This window comes from Eutrigla gurnardus, assembly GCF_963514095.1.
Source record: "Eutrigla gurnardus genome assembly, chromosome: 4".
Taxonomy (NCBI): Eukaryota; Metazoa; Chordata; class Actinopteri; order Perciformes; family Triglidae; genus Eutrigla; species Eutrigla gurnardus.
The window spans coordinates 25,705,497-25,730,962 of NC_139918.1; the positions used below are offsets into that span (position 1 = coordinate 25,705,497).

Here is a 25,466-nt window from a genome sequence, read left to right on the forward strand (position 1 = left end):
CGCCTAATTACAAACCTTTATTAGGCATACCAAGGCTACCCTTATGAGTTGGCACCATCGCTAGTGGACTCGTCACTTACCACTATTTTTTAACCCAAGATGTCTGAAAAGAGAAGCTTACCATGGATGTGAATGACACTTGTTTAGTTTGTTAAAAAATGGATCAATTAAGCACCCAAAAAAAAAAAAAAAAAACCTGTGAACTGAGAAATTATACCTTTGCAGAAAATGTAAGATGTCCAATATGAATAAAAATGCAAAATAAGTTCATTTTCAATAAACTTTATTTTGTCCCATTTTACCCCAAATATGTTACATACAAAAGTGATCGGAATTGAACATTTCCTTGTGTCAAGACCGTAACATTTACACAACAAAATAAATAAAAAAAACACATGTATAAATAAAAAATAAATAAACTGGACATTATGTGCCAAAAAAATAAAGACTCTTCTGAATTGGCAGATGGCTTTCAGAATGTTGGGTTTTTTGAAAACACATGTACGTAATACTTGCATTCCAGGTCACAGTTTTTAAGGATACAACTCTGGGTCGAAAAAGCAATGTAAACCCATAAAAAGGATTACAGTACAGTACAACAGAGTACAACGTTTTCTTTTTTTCATAGTAGATATTACTGGGATATATACTTATGATGCCAGTTGTTCTAAAAGCTTATACCAGGTAGTGAGAGTGTAGTGCTATTGGACTTACTTCTAAACTTTGCTCAAAGTACAAAAGTAAATCCCACCTGTAAAAACCCAAATCTCTCTCATCTCGTTTGTATCCCTCTTGACATTCACAAAAAGGGTTGTTATTGCACTATACAGACATCCCTCAGAAAGGCACTTTTATCACCCCTCCCCGGCCCAATTTTCCAACCATCAGTTTTGTTTACCAGCACATATGTGGCACACACGCACACATTCACTCACTTGTGAATTTAAAACTTTAAAAACCAAAGAAAATGCCTTTTGGTATCTAATTAAAACCAAATAAAATATAACATGTGGTAGTAAAAGGTTTCATTTTCCAAATGAAGTTACGAAAAAAAAAAGTGCAAATTGTGTTGCTCCCATAGCCCCTTTAGTATGCCGTGTACCACATCAGTGAAATTTGTTTCCAACTACTATAACAAAAAAAAAGACGAAAGTGATGTTTGTTGGGAAGCAGCAACAACCTTCTCCAACTCTCAGCGTCACCATCGTCAAATAAGGCCAGGAATGTTATTTGTGCATGTGAGGTCAAGATCGTAGTGTGATCCTATAATTGGCTCTGCTTTTTCTATTTAAAAAAAGAAAAAAGTAAATAAATGAATGTGTGCACCATAGTCCAAACAGGCCAGAAACCAACCGAGGGTAGGAGGGTCTCTCTCCCCAAATCCAACCACAGTTCTTCCCAAAGCATCCTTGCTGTAAGATCACGGTTCCAATGCAAGTCAGCGGTGCAAGTGACCTTGCTGCTAAAACACTTTTGGGAAAACTGAGCCTAAAAAGAGAATTCCAGCTGCAAGATTATCCTCGTTCCATTGCAAGCAAATAAGACAATTTTAGTGTTTTGGATACCTTTGAGAAACCATGCCTGGATTATCGGCTATCAGGGGGAGCTGAAAGCTGCAGGGCTGGTTGTTGGCTTTGAAAAGATCCAGCCAAGAAGCAGTGGTTTTGAATGAGTGAGGGAAGATAATTGGAGGTTTGGTGTTCATTTAGGTATCTGCCTGTCAGGGATCCATCATTTCAGGCCCTTGTTTTAGGTATCAATACCTTCCTGGTGGATACCTTTGAGGCGTAAGCTGGATAGGCACAAACCCTTGAGGCAAACTTCCTGGCTGCTTATCAAGGTCAATCAATCGGATTATGCGCTGCTGACGCCCCAGTTCAGAAAAGAATATCTGCTCAACTCCTCTGAGGAGCCTTCCATCCATCAACTAAACAAGCATCAGCTTGTCCTGGCATTGCCTTGGGAAATTCCATCAACCAGTCAGGTCGCCTCCAAGGCATCTGCCGCTCAGGTGGCCTGGGAGGCGCCGAGCTGTACTCTCAGGCATCGGCGTGGTGTTGGAGCAGCTGGACCACGTATCGCAGTCGGTGTCTCAGTTCGGCGGTGCAGCCCATCTCATTCAGCATGCTCAGGAGGTACGTGCATGAGACGCGCTCCCTGCTGATGTAGGTTAGCAGGTAGGAGTCATCGGACGACTTGCACAGGATGATCTTCGTGTGGTCTGCGTAGAAGTTAACCTGGAAGGATTTTAAAAAAAAACAGCAGGAACACAGTTAGTAGAGTCCCAATATCCAAAACGAGCATTACCAAAGTGGGTAAATGGCTCTTCTTGTTACTCATCTAATTAAAACACAGAAATAATTAGCTTTTCCAAACCTGTAGAGTGCCATTGTTGAAGAGCATGACAAGTGCATGGTCAGTCTTCACCCACTGGAGCAGCAGAGGAGGACAACCTGATACTTGATCCTCACAGTGCAGATCTCCACCCTGAAGGACAGAAAATATTTAGTTTAGATCACAGGATAGCACTTAAAAAAAATATATTTTTTTAAATGAGTTAGTCAAAAGACCTCCTCCTAGTATGTACACACAAGTCAACAGCAGTCTTTTAGCTAAAGCTAATAGCTTTGCTCATACCTCCATAAGGTTTTGCTCCATGTAGTTGGCCATGAGCTCTACAATTTGTTTCTGGCTGCGAAGCTGCTCCGGTAGAGCGTTGGCAGCGAAAGTGAAGTGTTTGTTGTTGGGAAAGCAGTAGTGGACGGTCCTGTTAAAGGGGAAAACAAAAAGATAAGTTAAAGTGTTACTGTTGGAGATATAAATCTAGTATAGTTTTAATTAATAACCGCTCTAAAAACAAAAACATTATGTTCCTTGGCCGAGTCTAGTCATAATGTTCTAAGTACTATGTAAATTTACACGACACCTTAAGTAAATACTGCAGCTCTGACGGTACTTACTTGCGTTTGTCACAAAGACTGAGACGCGTTCCCTCATTGAAGAGCACGCCAATGCTTTGGTTGGAGAGCTGGTAACCGAAACCATATTTGTTTGAGTAGTCAACCCATTTAGTCACCCACAGGAAGGACTGGGGCCTGGACAAACAGGGCGGGTTCCTAGTGGCTGGGGGGATAACGGATACAAACGTTAGGGACTATGGAACAATTATACAGCATACTTATATTAATCATAAGTAAATGGAGAACTAAATGGAGTAAATAGTTTTGATTGTATTTATATACCACAAGTCTATAAGTCAGATTTTCTGAAAGAAAAATATCCTACAAATGTTAAGAAATCTATGAGCTAAAAAGGTGCTCTAGGCTACATGAGTCAGCAGATAATTAGAGGATGTGAAGAAATCGCTGAGACACCCAAAAGATCTGCTTGATTGAACTTCTGCAACATTTCTAATTTATTTCAACAGAAAGTTAAGAGTTCATATGGAAGGAAAGGGCACATTTTGGTTGACCGTGGACAAATCTCAGTCGAGATATATAAAAGATGGGATTCAGCATTTCCATTTATTGTCTTGTGGTTAGACAAATCTATCATTATCATCATCATACCTGCTGGCATCGTAGCCAAACAGCTGGTGAGAACTTTCACGGCCGATTCAGACACCGCTGCAGGGGTCAGGATGTCCTCGCATGCTGCAGAGAAAACAGGAATTAATGGATCAGAAGAAGACATAATGTATATAATGAAATGCATGTGCACTCAAAGCAGAGTATGGGTGCCTACGTTCAGTGCTGCTGGCCGTGGTGCCCTTGAAGGAGCGAGAGAGTGACTTCCTGGACTCCTCCTCGGCGGGGGTTGGTTCCACCGGGCTGACCACCGGCCCGATGGGACAGGGCACCTGAGCAGCAACAAAAACGGACCGTTTAACATGCATAACAACCAAAACAGGCAACCGCAGGGTTAAGAAAGTGTGAAAAAAAATCATCCGGAAAGGTTGCGTCACTGGTTTTGGATCCGTTAATCTCATGCATCTTAGAGCTACCACACTTTCAGTACCAGTTTCCTGGTGTGTGCTTTTTGCAGGCAGTGAATGCCTCTCAACTACAACCTGGTTTCTCAGCAGCAGTCCAGTCACCATGCCGACAAAGAAACATTCACACCAAAAGAGCAGACAATGTATTTCCTATTGGGCCCCTATAAATAGCAACTAGACCAGTCTGATTGGGGGATTGGACAACTGAGCTTCCTGCTGGTTTGGCATTAATCTCAGCTCTGGTAATTAATATCTAAAAAAAAAAGTCTGTAGTAAGAATAAATGTATGTAGTAGGAGAGAAAAATGATAGATTTTGCCAAAGTAATGGTTCTCTCTGGCTTCAAGCTTCAATAGGCCTCATTTGAAGGACTTCTGGTACAATACAGATTACACAATGCACTCCCAAAGGAACAGAGCTAAATAGCCAGAAGAGAAAAAAAAAACCTCTTTCTAATCCTTTTAAGAAGGACCAGTCATTTGAAATATCTGTATAATTAAAAAGGCATAATAATTCATTGTTTGAATAATATGGCTGTCCCATATTCTGTCTAAGCTGGTATTTGCGATGCCATTCTGTGAGAAATACGCCCTCGTTATTAAAGACATTTCTATTTAAGTGGCATTTATGAGAGCTTTACAGTCTAAATGAACAAGCTGTAAATGTGTCCAGCTCAATGTAAACGTTGGATGCAAAGCAATGAGCTGTCATGAAAATATGAACCCTTTATTTGTGAGATGATATTTTTGTTTTTATTTAAAACAAGGCCAACATTAAAGCATATCAAATCATAAATACATACCTCATTGGGTCCCACTGTCTTGTAGCTGATCTGTCTGTTGATGGAACACTTAACGATGCCGGATACCAGCTTGGAAATGTCTTTGTCGTCTTTTTCCTCGCATGGACTCTTCTCCACTGCAAAAACACAAGCGTCTCACAATGTAGTCACAACAAATACAGCAGCCCGACGCCGAATACAATCTGGTTCTTCAGTTTTAACATCCATTCTCGTGAGAGGAAGCCAGATTACCGAGACGACAGGTGTCGTCCGATTACATTTTGGGAAGGGACAAATATGTGACTAAGTGATTACTAAGTCTTTCATCACATCGGTCACTGTGCTGCTGCTGCTTACCTTTTGCTTTCTTCTTGCCAAAGAAGCTCTTTGCCATTTTAGTGAAGAATTTCTTGGCAGGGCTGGGGGGGTGGAGCTCTGGCACCATCACACAGCTGCTGGGGGGAAGCTTATCGGGGGTGAAGCCCTGGAGGAAGGGGGGGAAAAAAAAGGTAGAAGGGATGAGAACGATGTAAGAGGGATAAAAATACAATGAGTCTATATTCTGTTGTGGTTTCAAGCACAACTGTCTGCACTTAGAAACATTATGATCTTTAGCCAATTGTAAAGATGTCCATAAATCGTTGTTTCCCGACTAAATAAGCGGGGCTTTTACGTACTTTGCTGAAGAATTCGTGGTTGAGGATTTGATCCAGCGAGAGTCTGTCACTGGGGTTCTTCTGCAGGATGCCTGAGATGAGTTTCTGTGCCGCGGGGGAAAGCGAGGCTGGCAAGTTGTACCGAACTTCCTTTATACACTTGTAGGTCTCCTTCAGGTCGAGGGTCTCAAACGGAGGGTTGCCGCACATCAGCGTGTACCTGAACGGGGAACACGGCGAGGAAACGGTCGGTCAACACGACGTAGAACATCACGATTCCCCACACAGACTGATAAAACCCTAGAACATATTCCTCAAAATTAAATGTATACGTTACTCACATGACACATCCGAGGGACCACACGTCGGACTCGGTGCCGTGGCCCTGCCTGTTGAGCACCTCGGGGGCGAGGTAATTGGGAGTCCCACAGATTGTTCTGAGAAAATGCAAGTACAGGATGTATTATTTACTGCTGTTCTGTCTATGCATCGTGCAGACAAGGAAGTGGTTTTGAAGCCTCTTTTTTTGCCTTTGACACGCTCATTCCACGGAAGGTGTCAAACAGGTATTGAAACTCTGCTTAGAGTACAACATTCAACTGCCAGTTGGAAACCGGTTTATCTAGGTACTTACTGGAGGGGAGGGGGGGTAGTGGGAGGAGGAATGTGCTTAGTTACTGATGTAATGCTTTATGGCCAATATGCATTATGCAAGAATAGAATGGCCACTACTATAATGTTCAGGTTTTCGGTGATTTCATTTATCAGTAGCCACTCAGGGATTAGGAATGCGTTTTTCCAACTTGTAAAATCAAATATCAGATCCCCCAATAGGAAAAATAAAGTATCTAAAATAGTGGTATTAATTAAAAAAGTGCATACTTTTTCCTCTGTTCGACTGTCTCCAGCTTGGCAGCGAGGCCGAAGTCTCCCAGCCGCAGGTCCATGTTCTCGTTGACAAAGAAGTTGCCTGAAAGAGACAAAAATGCCCGGTCAGCATTCCACAAATGACATGTGCCTGCCCCAAAAATCACAGCGGATTCCTGGGATGCTTGCCGTGTGTGTGTGTGTGTGTGTGTGTGTGTGTGTGTGTGTGAGTGGGAGTGTGCATGTATCACTCTGCATTACCTAGTTTGAGGTCTCGGTGCAGGATCCCTCTGCTGTGGATGTACTTGAGGCCTGATATGATCTGTCTGAGGTAATATCGCACTTCCGGCTCTGTGAGTGTGTGTCTCGCCTTCCAGATGTGCGCCAGGGACTTAAGAAACAAAACAACAAAAGAAAAAAAAGACAGTCAACACTGCTGCACAGACGTCACACAGCCACATTAGCATGGAGGCTAGCCGCTGCTGTAAACCAAGCTGCTGTCTGGGACTCTCCGTCAGTAATGATTGGGGCTGTTAGCCGTGTTTACTTTAGCTCATGGTGAGAATAATGCGTTTATGCTCTCTGCTGAGGAGTGATACGAGCTGCATGGCAGCAGGCTACGCAGACCACTCACCTTCCGACTGCAGAGCTCCAGGAAGATGTAGATGTTCTCTTGGTCTTCGAAGTGATGAGAGAATTTCACCACATGCTTGTGCGACAGCGTCTTGTGGAGCTCGATCTCGTTCGTGATCTGTTCGGATTAGACATGTCGTCAGTTTCCACCCCGAAAAAAACCCCACCATTTCAGATGCTGAATTCAGGTCATGCGTGGGGCCTTAAACCACCACTGGTGGTGTGTGTATGCGTGCGTTAGTGTGTGTGTGTGTCCATGTGTACCTTGTCCCTCTGGTGTGGTTTGGACACCCGGCTCTGGGGAATCACCTTGACGGCATACATTTTGTTGCTGGAGAGATCCGTCATCTCGTAGCATCGAGCGAAACCACCCTAAAAAAAAACGGGGAAACGGGAGGATCAGTAAAGAAAGCAGCAGGTTTGAAACCTGCAATGGCTGTAAATAATCAGCCCCCCCCCCCCCCTCTAGGATCAATGGCTGCACACATCACAATGATTTAGCCAGTGATTCACGTGTGTGTGTCAAAGATAATCAATTGGAGAGGGAATCCGGGGTTACATGCAGTCATTTTATAGACAAGATAATTGATTGACAAACATCTTTTGTTGCATTTGCCCTGAAAGAAAAACAGACAATCACCCCCCCTTATATGGTGTTTAACGCTACACGCAATCAGGACGACATGTGCGCGAGGACGCGAGGCTGCTGCATTCATTAAGACGTGAGATCCAGAGACGTTTCCACCTCTGCGGCAGGCAGCGAGGAGAGAGAGGGAGAGAGAGGGAGAGAGAGACAGACTTGGCTGGCAGCCCGACGCAGCGTATCGATGACTGGCAACATGTTGCTACAGTCGCTCCATTCATACATGGCAACATACACGCGGGGTGAGACACCGTTAGTGAGGAGGAGTCGTGGTGGGTTTATCATCCGGACAACATAGAAAATGTGTCTTTTTCTCTTTTTTTTTTTTTTTTAATATAAAAAGGTGTTGCCAATCATGTGTGCGCGCACAGGAGCCGGGCACACCTTGATGCCTGATTCATTCAGCAATGACGCGACACCACGAGGTCATATCCCCGCATTAATGTCACACCTGGGAAACCGCTCATAATTAGTTAAAATAATACAAATTAAAATATAAAAAAAAGACAGCTTCCCCGCATCGACCCCAAAACAAGCAACTCAATATTGCCCGTGGTGAGGCGACACAAGCACAACGACCATTTAAAACATGTATTCGTACCTTTCCCAAAAGCTTCCCTTTACTGTAAGACCTTCCCGTTTTGGAGTCCGTCACCACCTGGGCCAGCTCCGGCTTGATCTGCTCGGCTTTATTCCTGCTGGTCTTCACCGGGGCGGAGGACTGTTGGGGTCCACCACGCTCCGGAACGGGCTTAAATAAATCCGCATTCATGGCGTGGCACGAAATACGCTGCGCCGCGGTGAAACAGCCGGTATCCATTTGACACAGTGGTGAAGATGACCAGTGTGTGTATAAATATATATTTATATATAAGTATCTCCTTCGCTTATTATCTCAGTAGCTGCTCTGGTGCGTAATGATGCGTCCGCCTCCTACGGCTGTATCCATCTGGCGTGTCTGGACACGGCGCGACAGCACACTATATAAGGAAGGCGTGACGTCACGGAGCAGGGGGCGGGGCCAAGGGCGCTCTGGTGGGGAACGTCCAGACGATTCGCTCAGAGATAATCTCAATAGAAAAAACACATTATGTGGGATGCGAGAGAAATATGAATGAAACTGATGATGAAAAAGAGAAACTCGGTTTATGTCACGTTGATGTTGCGCGTGTGTCGGTGATGCTAATCTACAGTTCATCCTCTCTGGGGATGATGACGTCATGATGCAAAAGTGTGACCCGTCAAGGGCCTTAAATTTTATGTAGCAGCTCTCATTGCTGCGTTGCTAAGAAGCGCACGGTAATGATTTACCACACATGGAATTGTTGCACCTTTACTACCGAGCAATGGGGGATTATTCGTCACGAAATAATATATTGAGTCATTTGCACACTTGTTGCCTCACTTGAGTTAAACAGCTCAAGTGTAGAAAAAATTGCAAAAAAAAAATTGCAAGGCACTTGGTTTTCCCTCAAATCTCTTCAGAATCCTACAAAACAAAAGCACAAATTTTAAGTAAATTCTGGGTAGAATTTCCCATCTCTCTGTGTGTGAAATCACCGAAAAAACCCATGTGAACTACTCACTGCTGCTGCCCCCTGGCGGACAAACCGCGCAGCTCGAAAACTGCAAAACTTTGATCATATACATTATTTAAAACTAGTCTATGCTGTGCTGTGGCTGGCTGTGAAATCTAGACAGGCATGGAACCGTTCAAATCTGAACCACGTTGACAAACAATTTGTCAGTGTCAATCATTGCCCAGTTTATTATGTATATACTTAAAAGATTACAGTCATGGAATAAAATACCATATATTCTGTGCACAGGCAGACCTCTGTAAAGCCAAATCTAAATTGTGACTCTTGAAGGCAGCATGATGGATGATCATGTTTGATTTAAAGGACAAGTAAAACATTATGACCGGATATGAAACCAGACGACAAACAGAAGCAAGGCGGACTCCGTTCAAGATATATATTTGTGAGGACTTCATGAACAACCTGATGTTGGGCAACGATACATGTGGGATTATGACAAAAGGCCAAAGTAAGACAAAAAAAAAAAACATCAGCATATTTAAAACAAACATTATTAGATATTCAGAAATGCTGGAGGGAAACAGGCAACTTCAACAGCGCTACGTGAATATAACGGGACAGAAACAGTCACATTAAGGGGATTACAAAGTGTTTCCCAAGCGTTGCAACAGGTCAAATACATTAAATGTCAAACACAGACCTATGCAGTAATGGTTATTATCACACTGAACTGATGCGTGAGCAGGAATCTCTTTGCACCTTTTGATGAAATGACAAAACAGTCAAATAAAAATGCTGATATGACATTAAAATATGTCATCTGGTTTGTCTTCATAAAAAGGAATGTGGGCATGACTTTGGCAAATGTACACTGGGAAACATCTTCAGCTCACTTTGGCTGCATGTGATTATGAACAATAAGAAGAGGTGACTTTATAGAGCATATTTAATGGAAGATGGTCCAATTTAAACTAATAATTACTGACATTCATCTCAAAAGAGAAAGCAAAACTGCATTGTGGTCCTTTAACCTGTTAAACTAAGTAATGGAAAGCTGTGGTTTCTGGCCGTGTCACAACGCCATCTGCTGGACACCTACAGGCATTTTACAAGCAATTTATTGAAAGGTTTCTGCATTAAGTCCCAAGGCTTTCAGCACAAAGGTATGCTGTATTTCAAAGGGCCAAAACGAGGCCATCCAAGGCTTACACATTAATCCCCAAACTTTATTTATGAGCGGTACACTTGAATTTCCAGATTTTTTTGTTGTTGAAAATATGATTTTATATACTTCACCCCAATAACATTTGCTATTCAAGTCATGTTCAGGTGCGTCCCCGGTCTCACTTGGTCCTGCTGTGGACATACGCGTGTGTGGCTCACAAGTCCATCATCTCCTCTCCTCGAACTTTCTTCTCCTGGGACTCTGACCAGGCTTTGTTGATGGTCCTCTTCATGTCGTCGTCTCCCTCGGAGTAAATCTTCTTCAGCATGGTCATGAGGCCGTCGCTGGGGTCTGCGTTCTCCTCCACACTGGGTTTACTGTGGAGCAAGACAGGATAACAGTCTGTATGTGTGACTGGGAATAGCTGGGGATTCTCATTCTCACCCCATTGTATTCACCCAGGCTTCATTCAGGGTTCCTTCACCTTCTCCAAAGTCAAATTCAAGCCCTTTTCAAGCATTTCAAGGTGCATTTTCATGCTTTTCCAGCACCTTCCAGCTAAACTCCATATTTGTATCAATCCAATGGTCAGTATTCAGTCTACTTATTATGTCACTTGTTCATCACATTAAATGAGATGTTATTGTCCTATAAACAACCAACATGATGTTTGGAGACAGCTTTTTACAGAAGGACCACAAATGAAAGGAAAACTAATTCCACTAACAGATCCACAGAAATATAATCACCAACTATTTCCATCATCTGTTCATCATCAAAAGTCATTTTTCATGCAGAAATGTCACAAAATGCTGTTTTCAGTCCCTCAAATATGGAGATCTTCTTTTCTCTGTTCTATCAGATAGAACACACATTTCAAACCTTGAAAACACCACACCAAAATTAAAGCGTTCTCAAGGACGTCCAGCCCCCACCCTTTTCATTACATACAATACAGTGACCCCTGGCGCACGGATGTGGCACTGCACTCTATCAGAGTGCTGGTAGGAGTGATTGGCCAGGCATGGATGAGAATACTGGCAAGGTCTCTCATAATTACGAAATGACGGTCATTAAGGTTATTTTTGCCTAACAGCTGCTCGTGCCCCATTGTGTCCTCGGCTACTGACGACTTTGGCATCGTCTGTAGTCGTGATGGTTGTAATCACCTTGTACAAATGAATCTGTTGGAAGCGTGCACTCGCCTCGCCACTTACAATCACGTCTTTGTGCAAATTGCTTGAACTAAAATTAACCGTCATTCCTCATTTATTTCAACTTACTCTTTGTCCTTCGACTGCTTTTCCACCGTTGTTAGACACTCCCACTTCTTTGGCGTCTGCTTCTTGCACATGACCAGGACCATGTCTGTTTTTATCTGTCAACAGGGGGGAGAGATGGTTTCAGGCCTTTTTCAAACACCAACAAGACTCGGCTGCCCTGCTTTCTCCAAGAGATCAGCAGACTGAACAAAGAGTAAAAATGTAAGTCAGCTCTCGTGTAAAATTCATCAGTTGGCAAGAAAAGGGACCACTCGATGCCCATGTTTGTCTGTCGATGCTGGATCTGTGAGAAACGTTACAGGATACTTAAACATGTGATAAATCACTGTAGTGAATCAGGGAATCTTTACATTCTGCCCTGTGCACAATAGAAAACCTCACTATTAAACTATCTGCTCCAGACAAAATGGTACCAGAGTAGGTGCTAGTAATAATAATACAACATATGATAATTAATATGCTTTTGTAGGTACTCATAGACAATTTAACATTAGATGCTGGACAAAGAAATACAGAATAAAAAAGGAAGTCAACGATCCAAATGTAAAGCGATGCAACAGAACGATCAAACTTCAGATATTAATTTAAGGCAAAAATATTTCCATTAATGAAACATACACAGTATAATCCTTTAAGAGAGGAAGAGGCTTTATTCACCTTTTTATAGCTGTCCTTTTCATCAATCGGAGACAACAGGTTGAGAATTGTCATCTGATGGTTTTTTCCATCGAGATCCTTTACCAACACAGAAAATGAGCTGCAAAAGAGAAGATGAGCAAGATTAAATGAATTATATGGCAAGTGAAGCATGCTTAATATACTGTTTGTGTGTGTGTGTCATTACCGTACCGTTCTGTAAAATTGACCTCCACATTTTCCGATGGAATTTTGTGCACATCCTTCAGTGTAAGGTAAATCTTGACAAACTTCTCTGACTCGTCCCATGCTGCATAGAGACAAGAGGGCGTGAACATTGTATTCAAAGCTCTTCTAGATCTCGACTGTTCTACTTGTTCATGGATGAAGATGACACCGTACCGTAGTTGTTAATCTTGACTGTGTATGCTCCTTTAGACGCAGCAGATGGGTCTGCCTCTCTCCTGGCTTGCTTCTCCTTCTGTTGTCGTTTGACTGCGAGCTCCTTCTCCACCTTCTTCTGCTCCTGCTTCAGCAGCTCCTGCACTCTTTTCCTCTCCGCCTTCTCCACGAGCGACCCCAGCTCCACCAAATCTGCCTCCAGCTGGTTGATCTGTAATGTCACAAATCCTTTTTACTTCATTAAATACATCTTATAAGATCATGGATCGTAATGTCTCCCTACATACATACAGGATAAATACATTCTTAAAATGTATTTTAGTATCCTGTATTATTGTTTTCTCTCTATTTTTCACTCCTCTACCATGATAAACCATGATCAATTATTGATATATGTTACATTATTATTCTTATTCAACACATCAGGTATATATATCTCAAAGTTTTTATTATACTTATCTCAAGTATGTATGTAAACCTAAACATTGGTGCAATTACACTTAATTTCGTGTGAAATGTTTTGGGTATAATTTTAGTTATTTAGAGCAAGCCATCCGCTGTATGATCGTGTTTGGGGGTATCCTCAGGGGAGTTTTATTTTTTTATTTTATCAAATGTCGCTGTATCACCTGAAATAATAACTTTTTAAACGAAACAAAAACAGATTTTACTCAGTTCCAGCTCTATGAAAACTACCGTTATCACTTCTTCGCGATAAATAGTAGTTTTTTTGCGTGAAAAAATTATCTTTAAAAAGCACAAACAACATATGTGAAATTCATGGCACAATTCAAACGGGATCAGACAATAATTTCGATCTCGCCACAGGAATACATGCATCATATTGAGGTCCCATGTGCCGGAAATACAAAGGCGGGACTTCTCCGTTCTACAACAGCGTCTATTCGCGGATGACGGTGTAGCTAGCTAGCTGGCTAGCCGGCTAGCAGAGAGCTAGCTGACCGACAACACAACTAATGCGAGCTAGCGCCGAAGCTCGTTATTCCTAATTATCTTAAAAGTACGCGTTCAAATAACGTTACGTGACTGTAGATGAACGTACTTCTAAACCACAGATTCGCGTTGCTGGTTAGCGAAGTGAATCAACGTTAGCTAAAGAAGCGTTGCTTTTAGATGAATCACGTAGCATAGCGCTAGTTGGCTTGATTCAATACAACCCCCAGTAAACATGTACTAAACTGAATATAAACAATCCGATTACCTGTTCGGTCAGGTCCATTTCGGCTTGTATCGGTTTGGTTTCCTCGGTTCCGTTCGTGTCCGCTGCCGCAGTACTTCTACCGACTACCGTTTCTGCTTCTTACTCTTTGATCAGCGGCGGTGGGCGAGCCAGGCTCCGAGGGCGCTCTACCGCCACCTACTGGACCGGATGGTTGCATGTATAAGATACATATTTTTTATTCTTTCTTTATTTCGGATGATTAAAAAAGATGAAACTGAATAAACAAAAAGAAAATTGGATGCACCTTTTTTTGCCATTCACGAATGAATTAGCCCCACTTTTTAATTACTATATTTACACTACAGTGTTTGATCAAACAAGGTGTATATTGTTACAATTACATTTTATTTAAATAAAGGTCTGTTTGAATTGTATATCAAAACCCTTCGTGTGTTTTGGGCAGTTTACGACTCAAACAGGCAACTCAATTTAATCAGGGTGTTTTCTTTCAATTCAGTAGAATAGATGCAAGTCTTTACAACACTTCTATTTAAACATATTTGGACCATCCACATACAGCCACACAGTATATTTGAAAGAAGTCATTGGAATTTAAAATGCATTGTCTATACCATAGTCTGAAGATGTAGGACACATCATTTTAATTTCAGGTGACTCCTTTGTCAGTCAACACTTAAAAACCTCATTTCTGGTGGTAGAGAAAAATGTTTGTTTTTTTCTTGACCATATTTATACTGATAACACATGACTAATTTGTATCAATTCTGAAATCTACACATGAACCAAGACATGTGAAAAGGTTATGAATGTACAATATTTATTCATCCATTTATTTCCTCAAGTAACATGAACATTTACTCCTCTGATGAGTCACAATATTATGTTCTCTTTAGATATTATGTACTTATGTAATTTCTTTGTAGAAGAAAACAAAAGCATCTTAGTGACTGGGACAAATATAATCTACAGAATGGATAATTTCATGCCCTCCTCAGCGAATACAAAATATGCTGGAGAAATCTCACCGGATTCACTTTAAACATGACCCCCATCCCTGGGTTTTGTAGACTCCGGATACTTAAAGGCAAAATAAGTCTGTATTGAATGATGATGTCCTGCTTCTGACAATAACAACGGAAACAGACGATGTTTTTTCATCATCCAGTCGGATTGCAGCATCCAATGGATCCCCATTCACCACCTTGCCCTCAGAATCCCAGACATCTGGTTGTGGTCGGCTAAGTGACGGAAAACAATCCGGCTGAGTCGCCACCTCCGCTTCACTCCACGCGGCCTGGAAGTCATCACGCACCTGTTGCGTATTCTCACAGGACAGCTGTCCCTCGGTAACAATGCAATTTCTTTATCTGCCACCTCCTGCAACAGATTTCAGGAATAGAATATATATTTTTAAATAATTTGGCATCACCTTGCATGTTGGTTTTAAAGAATCATCTCCTTCATAATGATCACAAAACGTGTGTGTGTGTGTGTGTGTGTATATATTTATATATATATAGTGTCGTACCTGAAGCTCTTTGGGTAGGATGGTGTTCTTCCTCAGCGCATTGATCCGTAGCCTCTCATCGGCATAGTCGAACGCCATGCGTCTTCTCTTGACGTCCCTCAGCATCCTCCAGTCGACGTAGTAACCCCTCACCTGCTCCACCGCCCCCCAGCAGCTCCTCAGGGCCTGAACACAGCGTTACAGCAGTCCTTATTGGTAGCTCATATATACCTCTGTACCACCCGTTTTATACAGTGCTCTGAATCTCATTGATAAAAAAAATCAGTTGAGCCTCTGAGACAGATTTGAAAAAAGCATCGCCCCCTCCCCTCAGTGTTCCACGATTCAGCGAGGTGGGATGACGAGGAGGAGGGGAGGCGAGGGGATTGGATGGAGGGTACGAGCCAATGGGAGCCTTCCTGAGCACTGGCCCCCATTGGTCAATTTCTATGTAGGCCTACGGCTGATAGACTGAACAGAACAAAAACAGAACAAAAACAACCCTTATAGCATGGGCGAGCGGTCATAATAAGCTATAAATGCAGTGCATGCCCAAGCCCTTCAATAAAAATAATTGAAAATATTAATCTGGCAGTGTGTTCAATTATACAATACCTTAGTTTTACTGTTTTGGTCTTAAATCCGTGCCTAATCTGTCCCGTTTTGCTTGCGAAAAGCTGGAAAGCTGACAGCTTGTTTCGCGCATGCGCACTGTGACACCGACTAGTAGAGTTACTGCTAAAGGCTGTGTTTACTGTAGATGAGCATTTTGAATGGCAAAAAAGCTGTCAGTGAAGCAGCTTATCTGCCAACGCGCATGCGCAAAAATGACTTGTTTGAATTGTTCAGCGGGAAACTGTCAGTGGTTCATTCATTGTGTAGCCTGGTCAAAATGGCTGAAAATATTGATTATATTCAGGCTTTGCGTTCAGTGCCGTTTTCGCGGAGACCTTTTGAGGAAAAGAAAGCTATAATTTCAAGTGGTCGGCCTACTCCTGAAGTAAATATCACAAAGACTGCAAAGAATTCCGTCCGTCACTTTCAAGCTAGCACGTATGAGAAACATAAATAACTAGCTAGCCGACCCCCCTCCCGTCAAACGATCCGGTCTGACAGCGACATATTGCCTGTTCATTCATGAAAACCATCTCGAAACACTCTCAGTCAAACAAGGTGGGGAATGAGGAATCTGCGGCGCTACTAGCCTAGTTCGTTTTAAAAACACACCGGCAGCAGCGCCTACGAGACGTGTCAGTGAGTTACTGTAAATGCTGTGCGGAAAACCAGCTGTGGTCTGTGATTGAGGTGCAGACGGGTGAGTTTGGAGCTGACGAGAGGATCGCGCTGACGACCGTTTCGTTAAATTTTTCTCATTGAAAAACTATACAACTGGCATTTAGATGATGTTCTCCATAAAAAAATAAGTGAAATACTGTAATAACAATTCGGTTTTAGTAATCAACCGCTTATAGTGATCAAATGTACTCTGGACCAACGTGATCACTACAAGCTGTTTCCACTAACCATATTATATTTTTTATTAAAAAATATAATGCCCCCCCACGGGCGCGCATGGTATTGACACTTCAGCATGACCACAGTAAACGGTCACCGCTCGCCACTGCCTTATAGTGACCTCTGATTTCTTTAGAATCAGAAACAGATTTATTAACAAGAAGGATTTAACACCAACGAGGAATTTGTCTTGGTGACTAAGGTGCATACATTGAGGACAATAAACAAACATATGACTACAATAAATAAACAGAGACATAAAGTGAGTGATGATAGATAAATGCGCATCCAGTCCAACTTGTGTCCCCAAAAAACGACCAAACCAACGCTCCAGCTCTCACTGACAGGGTATATATTACTTTGTTGAATTAAGACAATATAAATGAGTCGATGACGTCAGAAGCTCACCTTCAACACACTGACATCACAGAGGCAGACTGGTGAGGATGCTAACAGCCGTTAGCTTTAGAAACGAGTCGACATTAATTCATTAAGACAGTAGCAGCTCCCATTGTCTATCAGCTGTCATGTTAAATATCAGATGTGTATTCATTTAGCAGCAATGTAAACGGATCGGTTAGCATTAGCTACGAAGCTAACGCCAGGAAGCTAGCAACGACGCGGGCTAATACGTTGCTTTCTCGCTCCTTCTCGCGTATGTTTGCGACGCTTTGTTTACGCAAACACGTAAAACCATAAAATGCGGCGTTGTAAGAAGTTACCTGCTTTGGGGCGCAGACGCTGGAGTAAAGGGCATTCAACCCCAAACATGCTATCCTGTGGGCGGACATATTGAATGGTTAACACACACGTACACAGGAGGATGATAACACGCTGGAGATATCGCCCCCTATCGACCTGGAGGGGAAATTACATGGTAACAAACGTGCAAGTTTTGTGTATCCTACATATATTTTTCAAATCAAGGTTTCCTTCAGTTTATGCGATGTTTTTTGTTTCGTTACAGTTCGAAATTTCAGGTAATGGATAATCAAGTATGTGGATATCATCTGTGAATACATTTATTATAATAATAATAACATTATTAATGAAACACCTTTTGACAGAGCAAAGCAGAGCACATACAAATCCATACACATATACATATATACACATCAAAAGAGCAAGAAATGATGAGCTAAAAAGACAATAATTAATGTAATTAAAATTAAAAAGGCTACATCACATAAAAGCAAGTCTATAAAAAATGTTTTAAGAAGTAACTGATTCAGCCAGTGTGATTTTAACTCCTAACACCAACTGCAGGGGAAAAAACTGGTTCTTTATGTGATTACTATAAGTTTATTATTGAGGTAACATGTTAGTGATGACATACCAGTTTTATACCCTTTTCCCGTTTTCACCAGCAGGACTCAAACTCAAAAGTTTGTTACTCGCATTATTTCGACCCTTGTAGTACTACATAAGAACCGACAGGTGGCAGTGTCGCTCCACGAGCTGTCTCTTTCTCATCACCCACCAAAGGAGTCTGGTCCTTGATGCTGAATCTAAAGCTCATGTCTGACTCATATCCTATTCTTTAATATTTTGAAGCCCAGATGTGTTTCGTGTCTCCCCTGACGCCACTAACAAGCAAACTCTTGTACAAGTACACATATAAAAGAGTCCACTTTGGTTTTCTTTTATGGTTCAGCAGGGAAAGAAAAGAGTCTATTTTTATAGAAAAGAGCTGCAGATTTCATTTAAATTTTCTTAAATAATCCCCATTACATTGGAGCCTTGAGCGGATGTGTTCTTGGATAAATATTAACACATGACAAACTGCAGCAGTGCTTCCTCTATAAAGAGCAACGCGATGAGGGAGGCTGGGAAATCTGTTCAGGCTGTTATCAACAAAGAAAATCACAGGAGGCAAAGTTCATCAATGTAGCTTGCATAACAGGTAGTGGTCCTTGCAATATACGACAACACCAAAACCATTCAAATCAAAACAATATTAAGTATCTATGCATGAAACTCATATATGAATAGGCAACACATTGATTCAAATGATTGTAACTGCACAATTACATGGTTGTCAAGCACGGAGAAAAAAATACTTTGTGCAGTTTTTTGAGATCTTGAAAATACAGCAGCGCTGTCATTCGACAGCAGCAGTGCAGCATCGTTAAACTGCTGTTCGGCCCCCAGTCGCCTTCAAAACACTCCTCGGTGGCCGTTCCAAGATCACCAGGAGGGCAAAATCATTCCCTCCGTAATGTCGGTTACGCCCACGGCATAGAGATGTCAAATGCTTGAGAGGATCTGAAAGGTGACCTTTTTTTTTTTTAACGTTTCCATATGTTGTAAAAACTGTATGATGAATGCAGCGCTGCCAGGTGACTGCCAGTAAAGCTTTTGTGTTGGTTGGCTAGAAATACATCTCTCTGCTGGAGGAGTTCAAAGACTCTTTTCATCAGAACTCAAAAAACAACAGCAAGACGTCTTTCTGATCAAACCGTCAACTATGCAACGCATAGAGGAGCACTCAAGAAAACGTGTAATAATCACGTTGGTCTACTGCGTTAGACCATATCCTTTCCCTCGGGATCAATAAAGTATCTGTCTGTCTGTCTGTCTGTCTGTCTGGCTGTCTGGCTGTCTGGCTGTCTGGACACACTTATATGTGATATATATGTGAACAAGTCCAAACCTCTGATCGCCGTCTTTATAGATACAACTTGTAAGCCATAAACTATCTGCTGTGGGTGGGCTTTTCCCATTTCTGACCTAACATCACGGCCACATGATTAGACTACCATTCAGGAGCATAAAATACACATTAATAAAACGTACCTCTGGCATCCGGGAGGGACGGCGGTCTGAGTTTAGACTGCTGAAGGCCGCGGTCGGAGTCCGGCACCACATCTCGGCGTGTTTCATTCCTCTTGTGGTTTCCAATGATGGAAACCCAGTTTTGAGTGCCGTCAACTCCAACTGTCGAAGTGAAATGCCCCTCATATTTCTATACTATAACATAATATTATACCGGGCCATAATGTGATGGAAATTGGCACGGAAAACCGAGGCGTCATGCCTCTTTGAAAATCATCTAATGTAAAGTCTTGTAGCCTGGCAATCATTCTGATATTCTACAACTTAACACACTGGTGCCTATATTTAGTTTTCAGTCAATCCTCCTGCTTATTCCTATTTAAATGCATCAGTAATCACGTTTGACCAGGTGCAATGATTACATGATGTCCCAATCACCCAGGGGAAATTAATTCATGCATCACATTTGTTTGGCGCTATAAAAGACATTTGCAAATTATTCCAACTTCCTGTAGATAGTCAATTTCCTTTTATTTAATACTCCGCTGGTTGGGACAAATACGTTCAATGTGTTATCGTTTTTTAAAAAACAATATTTCTTGACGTGTGTGCCTATTTTACACGTTATGAATATTAATTGACATTACAGTCACTAAATGTGAATAAAGTGTATACATGTGGTGATCACAGCCCATTTAAAAAAAAATTCCACTCCATTCAAACCATGATCTGATGCATATAGTACCTGGTGCAACGAGGGGGAAAAACCTGAACCTTGAGACATTTCCTGTATTTCTTGCCTCACCGGGTAAAATAAATAACTCTCCCCCTCCTCGAGATGTCGTAAACGTCACAAACGCAGCCTCGGCTCGCAGGCCTTCAACTGGATCATTGTTCTGGTTCGGACGTCGCTGACGAACCTCGCTGCCAAATGAAAAGAAGCGAGCACATGGTACAGTATTTAACGGGATTTAATAAATCGTCCACAAAGTGAGCCATTCAGGCTGGATGTTTTAACGTGGAAAAGTCATTCGGTCGTGCAACCGGTTTGAATCGCTGCATAAGTGTGACTTTGGGAGAAACTGAGACGGCAGCACGTTATTACTAAACACGCTAACAAATACCCTGAAAGTTGGCTCTGCAGTGTATTTATTTTGTTTTTGCATATATTGTAAAAACATGATTTGGTGATCTAGTGCATATTGACTTTAGGTATCAGCAGGTGGGAAGTACTTAAGTGGAGATTTCAGGTATTTGTACTTTACTTGAGTATTTATTTTTCAGACAACTTTTTACTTTTACTCCCTAACATTTTCAAACAAACATCTGTACTTTCTACTCCTCACATTTTCAAAACAGGCTCATTATTTTTAAGTTTTAATGCATTCGAATATGTTTTTCTCATTAATATGACGTCAGATTTACCGGAGAACACAAGTATCTGTACTTCTACTCTCACCGGAGAACACAAGTATCTGTACTTCTACTCTCACTGGAGAACACAAGTATCTGTACTTCTACTCTCACCGGAGAACACAAGTATCTGTACTTCTACTCTCACCGGAGAACACAAGTATCTGTACTTCTACTCTCACCAGAGAACACAAGTATCTGTACTTCTACTCTCACTGGAGAACAAAAGTATCTGTACTTCTACTCTCACCGGAGAACACAAGTATCTGTACTTCTACTCTCACCAGAAAACACAAGTATCTGTACTTCTACTCTCACCATAGAACACAAGTATCTGTACTTCTACTCTCACTGGAGAACACAAGTATCTGTACTTCTACTCTCACCAGAGAACACAAGTATCTGTACTTCTACTCTCACTGGAGAACAAAAGTATCTGTACTTCTACTCTCCCTGGAGAACACAAGTATCTGTACTTCTACTCTCACCAGAAAACACAAGTATCTGTACTTCTACTCTCACCATAGAACACAAGTTCTGTACTTCTACTTTCACCGGAGAACACAAGTATCTGTACTTCTACTCTCACCAGAAAACACAAGTATCTGTACTTCTACTCTCACCGGAGAACACAAGTATCTGTACTTCTACTCTCACCAGAAAACACAAGTATCTGTACTTCTACTCTCACCGGAGAACACAAGTATCTGTACTTCTACTCTCACCCGAGAACACAAGTTTTGTACTTCTACTCTCACCAGAGAACACAAGTTCTGTACTTCTACTCTCACCAGAAAACACAAGTATCTGTACTTCTACTCTCACCGGAGAACACAAGTATCTGTACTTCTACTTGAGTATAGTATTTCGGTACTTTTGGCTCCTCTGGGCGTCGGGCGGTGAATCAGCACTCTTTAAGCCGTTGCGATGCCTTCACTGACACATCTGCGTGGGAACTCCTTCTCCACTTAGTAATCAGTGTCCATCTGAAGCAGATACAGCTCATTTAGCAGGAGGCCGTGACCTCGACTGACTCAGGGGTGCTGACCTCTGAATATCTGGCATTCCCCGAGGAGGGAGAGAGACATAAAAGGGGAGAGAGAGGCTTGGTAAGGGAGGTATCCTCGCATCCTTAATCACAAACACCGACCACGGCTTCTCCTGTTGGAGGGATGACTCAGCACTTTACGAGTTCTAAATAGTTGATTGAATGGATACTGGAGGGAAATTAATAGTATAATCAGGTCCACTTAGAATAAGTATGATGAAAGAACTTATACTTCTAATTCATTATATTATAATTCTGAAGTCAATTTAGAAATATAACATATCTTATCATCATGTGTCCTAGACCTAGATTTCCTCTTTTCCCAGAGTGCAACAGTGAAACCACTTAATACATCCGTCTAACTTAAGTTTCCCTTTCTAATTTATGATGTTTTAAAAAAAAGGACGTATACAATACCTAATTTTTAACATTGTGTCCATCAAACGCATTATTTGTTGAAGTGGTAGTGTGGTCATCAGTCGTGTGCCTGATGGTCTCAAAGCATCTGTTTTTATCATTTCCTGGTCCTGGCAGATATATTACCACGTCATAGTATCAATCACAATATAGACTTGTAACTGAGTCTTTTGGGTCAAGTAAAAATGATGCGTCCCATCTGTAGATACGCTGCGTTCACTTATGTATTTTTATAAAAATCTTCCTTTTTCCACATTCAAGAGCTGCTGGACTATTTGTTGGTATAAAAATGTGTGATGCATCACCTCATAAACAAAAACATGAGTGCTTGTCAGTTTGTGTTTTTTTTTTTTCTCTTTCTCCACTTCAGTCGTATTAAAGATGATTTCATGGGGGGGTCTTGATGTTGTTGTCAAGGAGAAGAACAGAAGGACTCTTAAGAGATGAGATCTGAATGACTACTTTGGAGGGTAGACAGGGGGGGGGGGGGTGCAGACACATCTGTGATTATACTTAGCTGCAGGACCACCAATGCTTTAGGAAGTGTAGGCGGCAAGCTTTGAAAACAAATCTTCCTTGACCCCAGAGATCCAGGTGGAGGGTAACTCCTGGTGCCATTAAGCTGAAACGTCCTCTTTTTTCTCTCAGTTTGAGGGAGTGTTGATCCATTTCACTTTTTCCACGTTTGAATTGTGTTAATACGGGAAGGAAACGAGTTTAGGGCTCTGTGTGAAAGATCGGTGATCGGCGTGTGATCTGTCATCTGTCACTGTCTATAATCGTGTCCCTCAAGTCTCCAGTGGAGACCCCCAAAAGGTCTCGGCCTATCAGTCCAAGGGGATCTTCAGTTTGTTTTTCCCTGTCAGCTGAAATCACAGATTCCTGCGACGGCGTTTTAGGGCCGAGAGAGGAGGGAAGAGGAAGAAAAAGTTGCAAATTTGTGAGTTAATTACAACTACCAGCATCTATGCTAGCTAACGTCCCATGAATGTATGCATTTATGTTTCTAATTAGTGCATCCCATCATGTCACAACGCCTCGTTAGGGTGATGATGGTGATGCTTATTGTTGGTTTTATTCATATGAGGACAAACTGTCATCTTATGGGTGTTTATTGATCGGGGGCGGTTAAGATGCTAGCAGTAGCTTTCACTTGTTGTCATAGCGACGGCAAACATCTGGTTCTAGCTGGAACCATGCAACTTGTTTATGTTGGCTATATGTAATAAAAAAAAAAAGCACAAGCGGTGTCGAGTCATGTCAGAGGGCCCGGGGGGGTCAGGTCTCCACGGCGACAGCGTGACCCCTCCAGGATCTGGTATCCACATCAGCCGGCCGTGCAGGAAGCTCTGGAACAGCTGTGGACAGCAGCTCATCCGTCAGACTGCTGCTCGACTCGCCTGGTCTGCTCCAATTAAGTCCTCCGTTAATGTGCACGCGAGGACGGAGTCATCAATTCTCATTATGACGGCGCTTCATTTCCCGAATTGCAGCGGATATAAACGCCCAATTAAGTGCCTTCATTCACATTTTTTCTTTGTATGTGAAAAGTTATGTATTCATAAAAAAAAAGTTAAGCTGTGATGTGACGCAGACGGGTTCTCTATCGATGACATCACAGGTTTGAGTCATCGTCGTCAGACCGCCTTTATTTTACCGTACGAGCTCTAGTAGTTACCATCTGTTCCTCGGCTTTGACAGACTTTGACTGAAACTAGCGTTTTCTTAAGTGTATCATAAAGAATGCAGTGAGGGAGGAATGGTTTTACTTGCATGGTGCTTGAACAGCTGTCACAATTTTTTATTGTTCATTTGTAATCATATACATGTTTTATATCCTTTATTTTGTATGCAGGGTTCGTACGAGTCCTGGAAATCCTTGAAAACACTGCAATAATAAGTATACTGAATACTGAGTATAGTGTTGTAAACATAAGGTGCTGGAAAAGCATGAAAATGCACCTTGAAATGCTTGAAAAGTGCTTGAAATTGACTTTGTAATAGGTGTAGGAACCCTGTAGGGTTTAGCTCAGGAGGTAGAGCGGGTTGGCTGGCAACCGCAAGATTGCCGGTTCGATCCCCGGCTCCTCCTAGCTGAGTGCCTGGTGTCCCTGAGCAAGACACCTCACCCCAATTGCTCCTGACGAGCTGGCTGTCGCCCCGCGTGGTTGACTCCGCCGTCGGTGTGTGGATGTGTGAGTGAATGGGTGAATGTCAGTGATTCCTGTAAAGCGCTTTGGAGAAAAGCGTTATATAAACGAGGCCATTTACCTGTAGATGGCTGCTGCCTTGGCCAGGTCTCCCTTGTAAAAGGGATTTTTGATCTCAGAGGGACTCAAAAAAATAAATAGAAATAAAATAAATAATCTCTGTAAATCGGATGCACACATGTTGCCTTCACCACCGTGTACAAACATAGAACCTTATAGACATCTTCCAGAATGTATAGAGTGTGTTTGTTTGTATGTGCACAATGCGGTCGGCATCAAAGGAAGCCGATCACACACACACACACACGCACTCACACACACACACACACACACACACACACACACACACACACTCACACACACACACACACACACACTCACACACACACACACACACACACACACACACACACACACACACAGGGCTTTGAAAGGGAGCACGCTCCCCAAAAACCTCCATATGGCATTGGTTTGTTTTTCCCCTAAACGGCTTTATCTCCACCGCATCCTCTAATCTCATCTGCTCTCTGCCAAAGTCGCACACGTTCAGTTTACTGCGGCGCAAAATAAAAACAGCCTCCGAGTGTAAACACTCACATGCAGGCTGGAACATGGAGCCCCCCCCCCCCCCCCTCCCCCCGGTCCGATCTCTTCATTTCTACATAAACAACAAGAAAAAATGTTTCGACGATTTGACTTAATGATGGAAAACTGTGATAATCTGCCCTTATAATAAGTCAGACCAGCAAACATAATTCATGTGTTGGATACCTTCGT

At 42.2% G+C, this 25,466-nt stretch overlaps 3 protein-coding genes across 3 annotated transcripts; all 3 read right to left on the reverse strand.

Annotated features, from left to right (window-relative positions):
• Nucleotides 1–266: 266 nt before the first annotated feature.
• Nucleotides 267–8,517, reverse strand: plk3 (polo-like kinase 3). Its single transcript, XM_084008378.1, has 15 exons — nt 8,175–8,517; nt 7,195–7,302; nt 6,932–7,048; nt 6,559–6,688; nt 6,313–6,400; nt 5,772–5,867; nt 5,452–5,650; nt 5,132–5,258; nt 4,796–4,911; nt 3,745–3,859; nt 3,570–3,653; nt 2,961–3,123; nt 2,638–2,767; nt 2,377–2,487; nt 267–2,237 (listed from the first exon to the last, which is right to left on the reverse strand). The coding sequence occupies exons 1-15, from the start codon at nt 8,391–8,393 to the stop codon at nt 2,040–2,042; spliced, it is 2,001 nt and encodes a 666-aa protein (XP_083864504.1). The 5' UTR covers nt 8,394–8,517; the 3' UTR covers nt 267–2,039.
• A 1,019-nt stretch (nt 8,518–9,536) lies between these two features.
• cacybp (calcyclin binding protein) lies at nt 9,537–13,956 on the reverse strand. The gene is made up of 6 exons (XM_084007514.1): nt 13,823–13,956; nt 12,601–12,811; nt 12,412–12,508; nt 12,220–12,319; nt 11,563–11,657; nt 9,537–10,656 (listed from the first exon to the last, which is right to left on the reverse strand). The coding sequence occupies exons 1-6, from the start codon at nt 13,838–13,840 to the stop codon at nt 10,494–10,496; spliced, it is 684 nt and encodes a 227-aa protein (XP_083863640.1). The 5' UTR covers nt 13,841–13,956; the 3' UTR covers nt 9,537–10,493.
• Nucleotides 13,957–14,604: 648 nt separating this feature from the next.
• Nucleotides 14,605–17,637, reverse strand: mrps14 (mitochondrial ribosomal protein S14). The gene is made up of 3 exons (XM_084007278.1): nt 17,549–17,637; nt 15,333–15,497; nt 14,605–15,181 (listed from the first exon to the last, which is right to left on the reverse strand). The coding sequence occupies exons 1-3, from the start codon at nt 17,615–17,617 to the stop codon at nt 14,999–15,001; spliced, it is 417 nt and encodes a 138-aa protein (XP_083863404.1). The 5' UTR covers nt 17,618–17,637; the 3' UTR covers nt 14,605–14,998.
• Nucleotides 17,638–25,466: the final 7,829 nt, after the last annotated feature.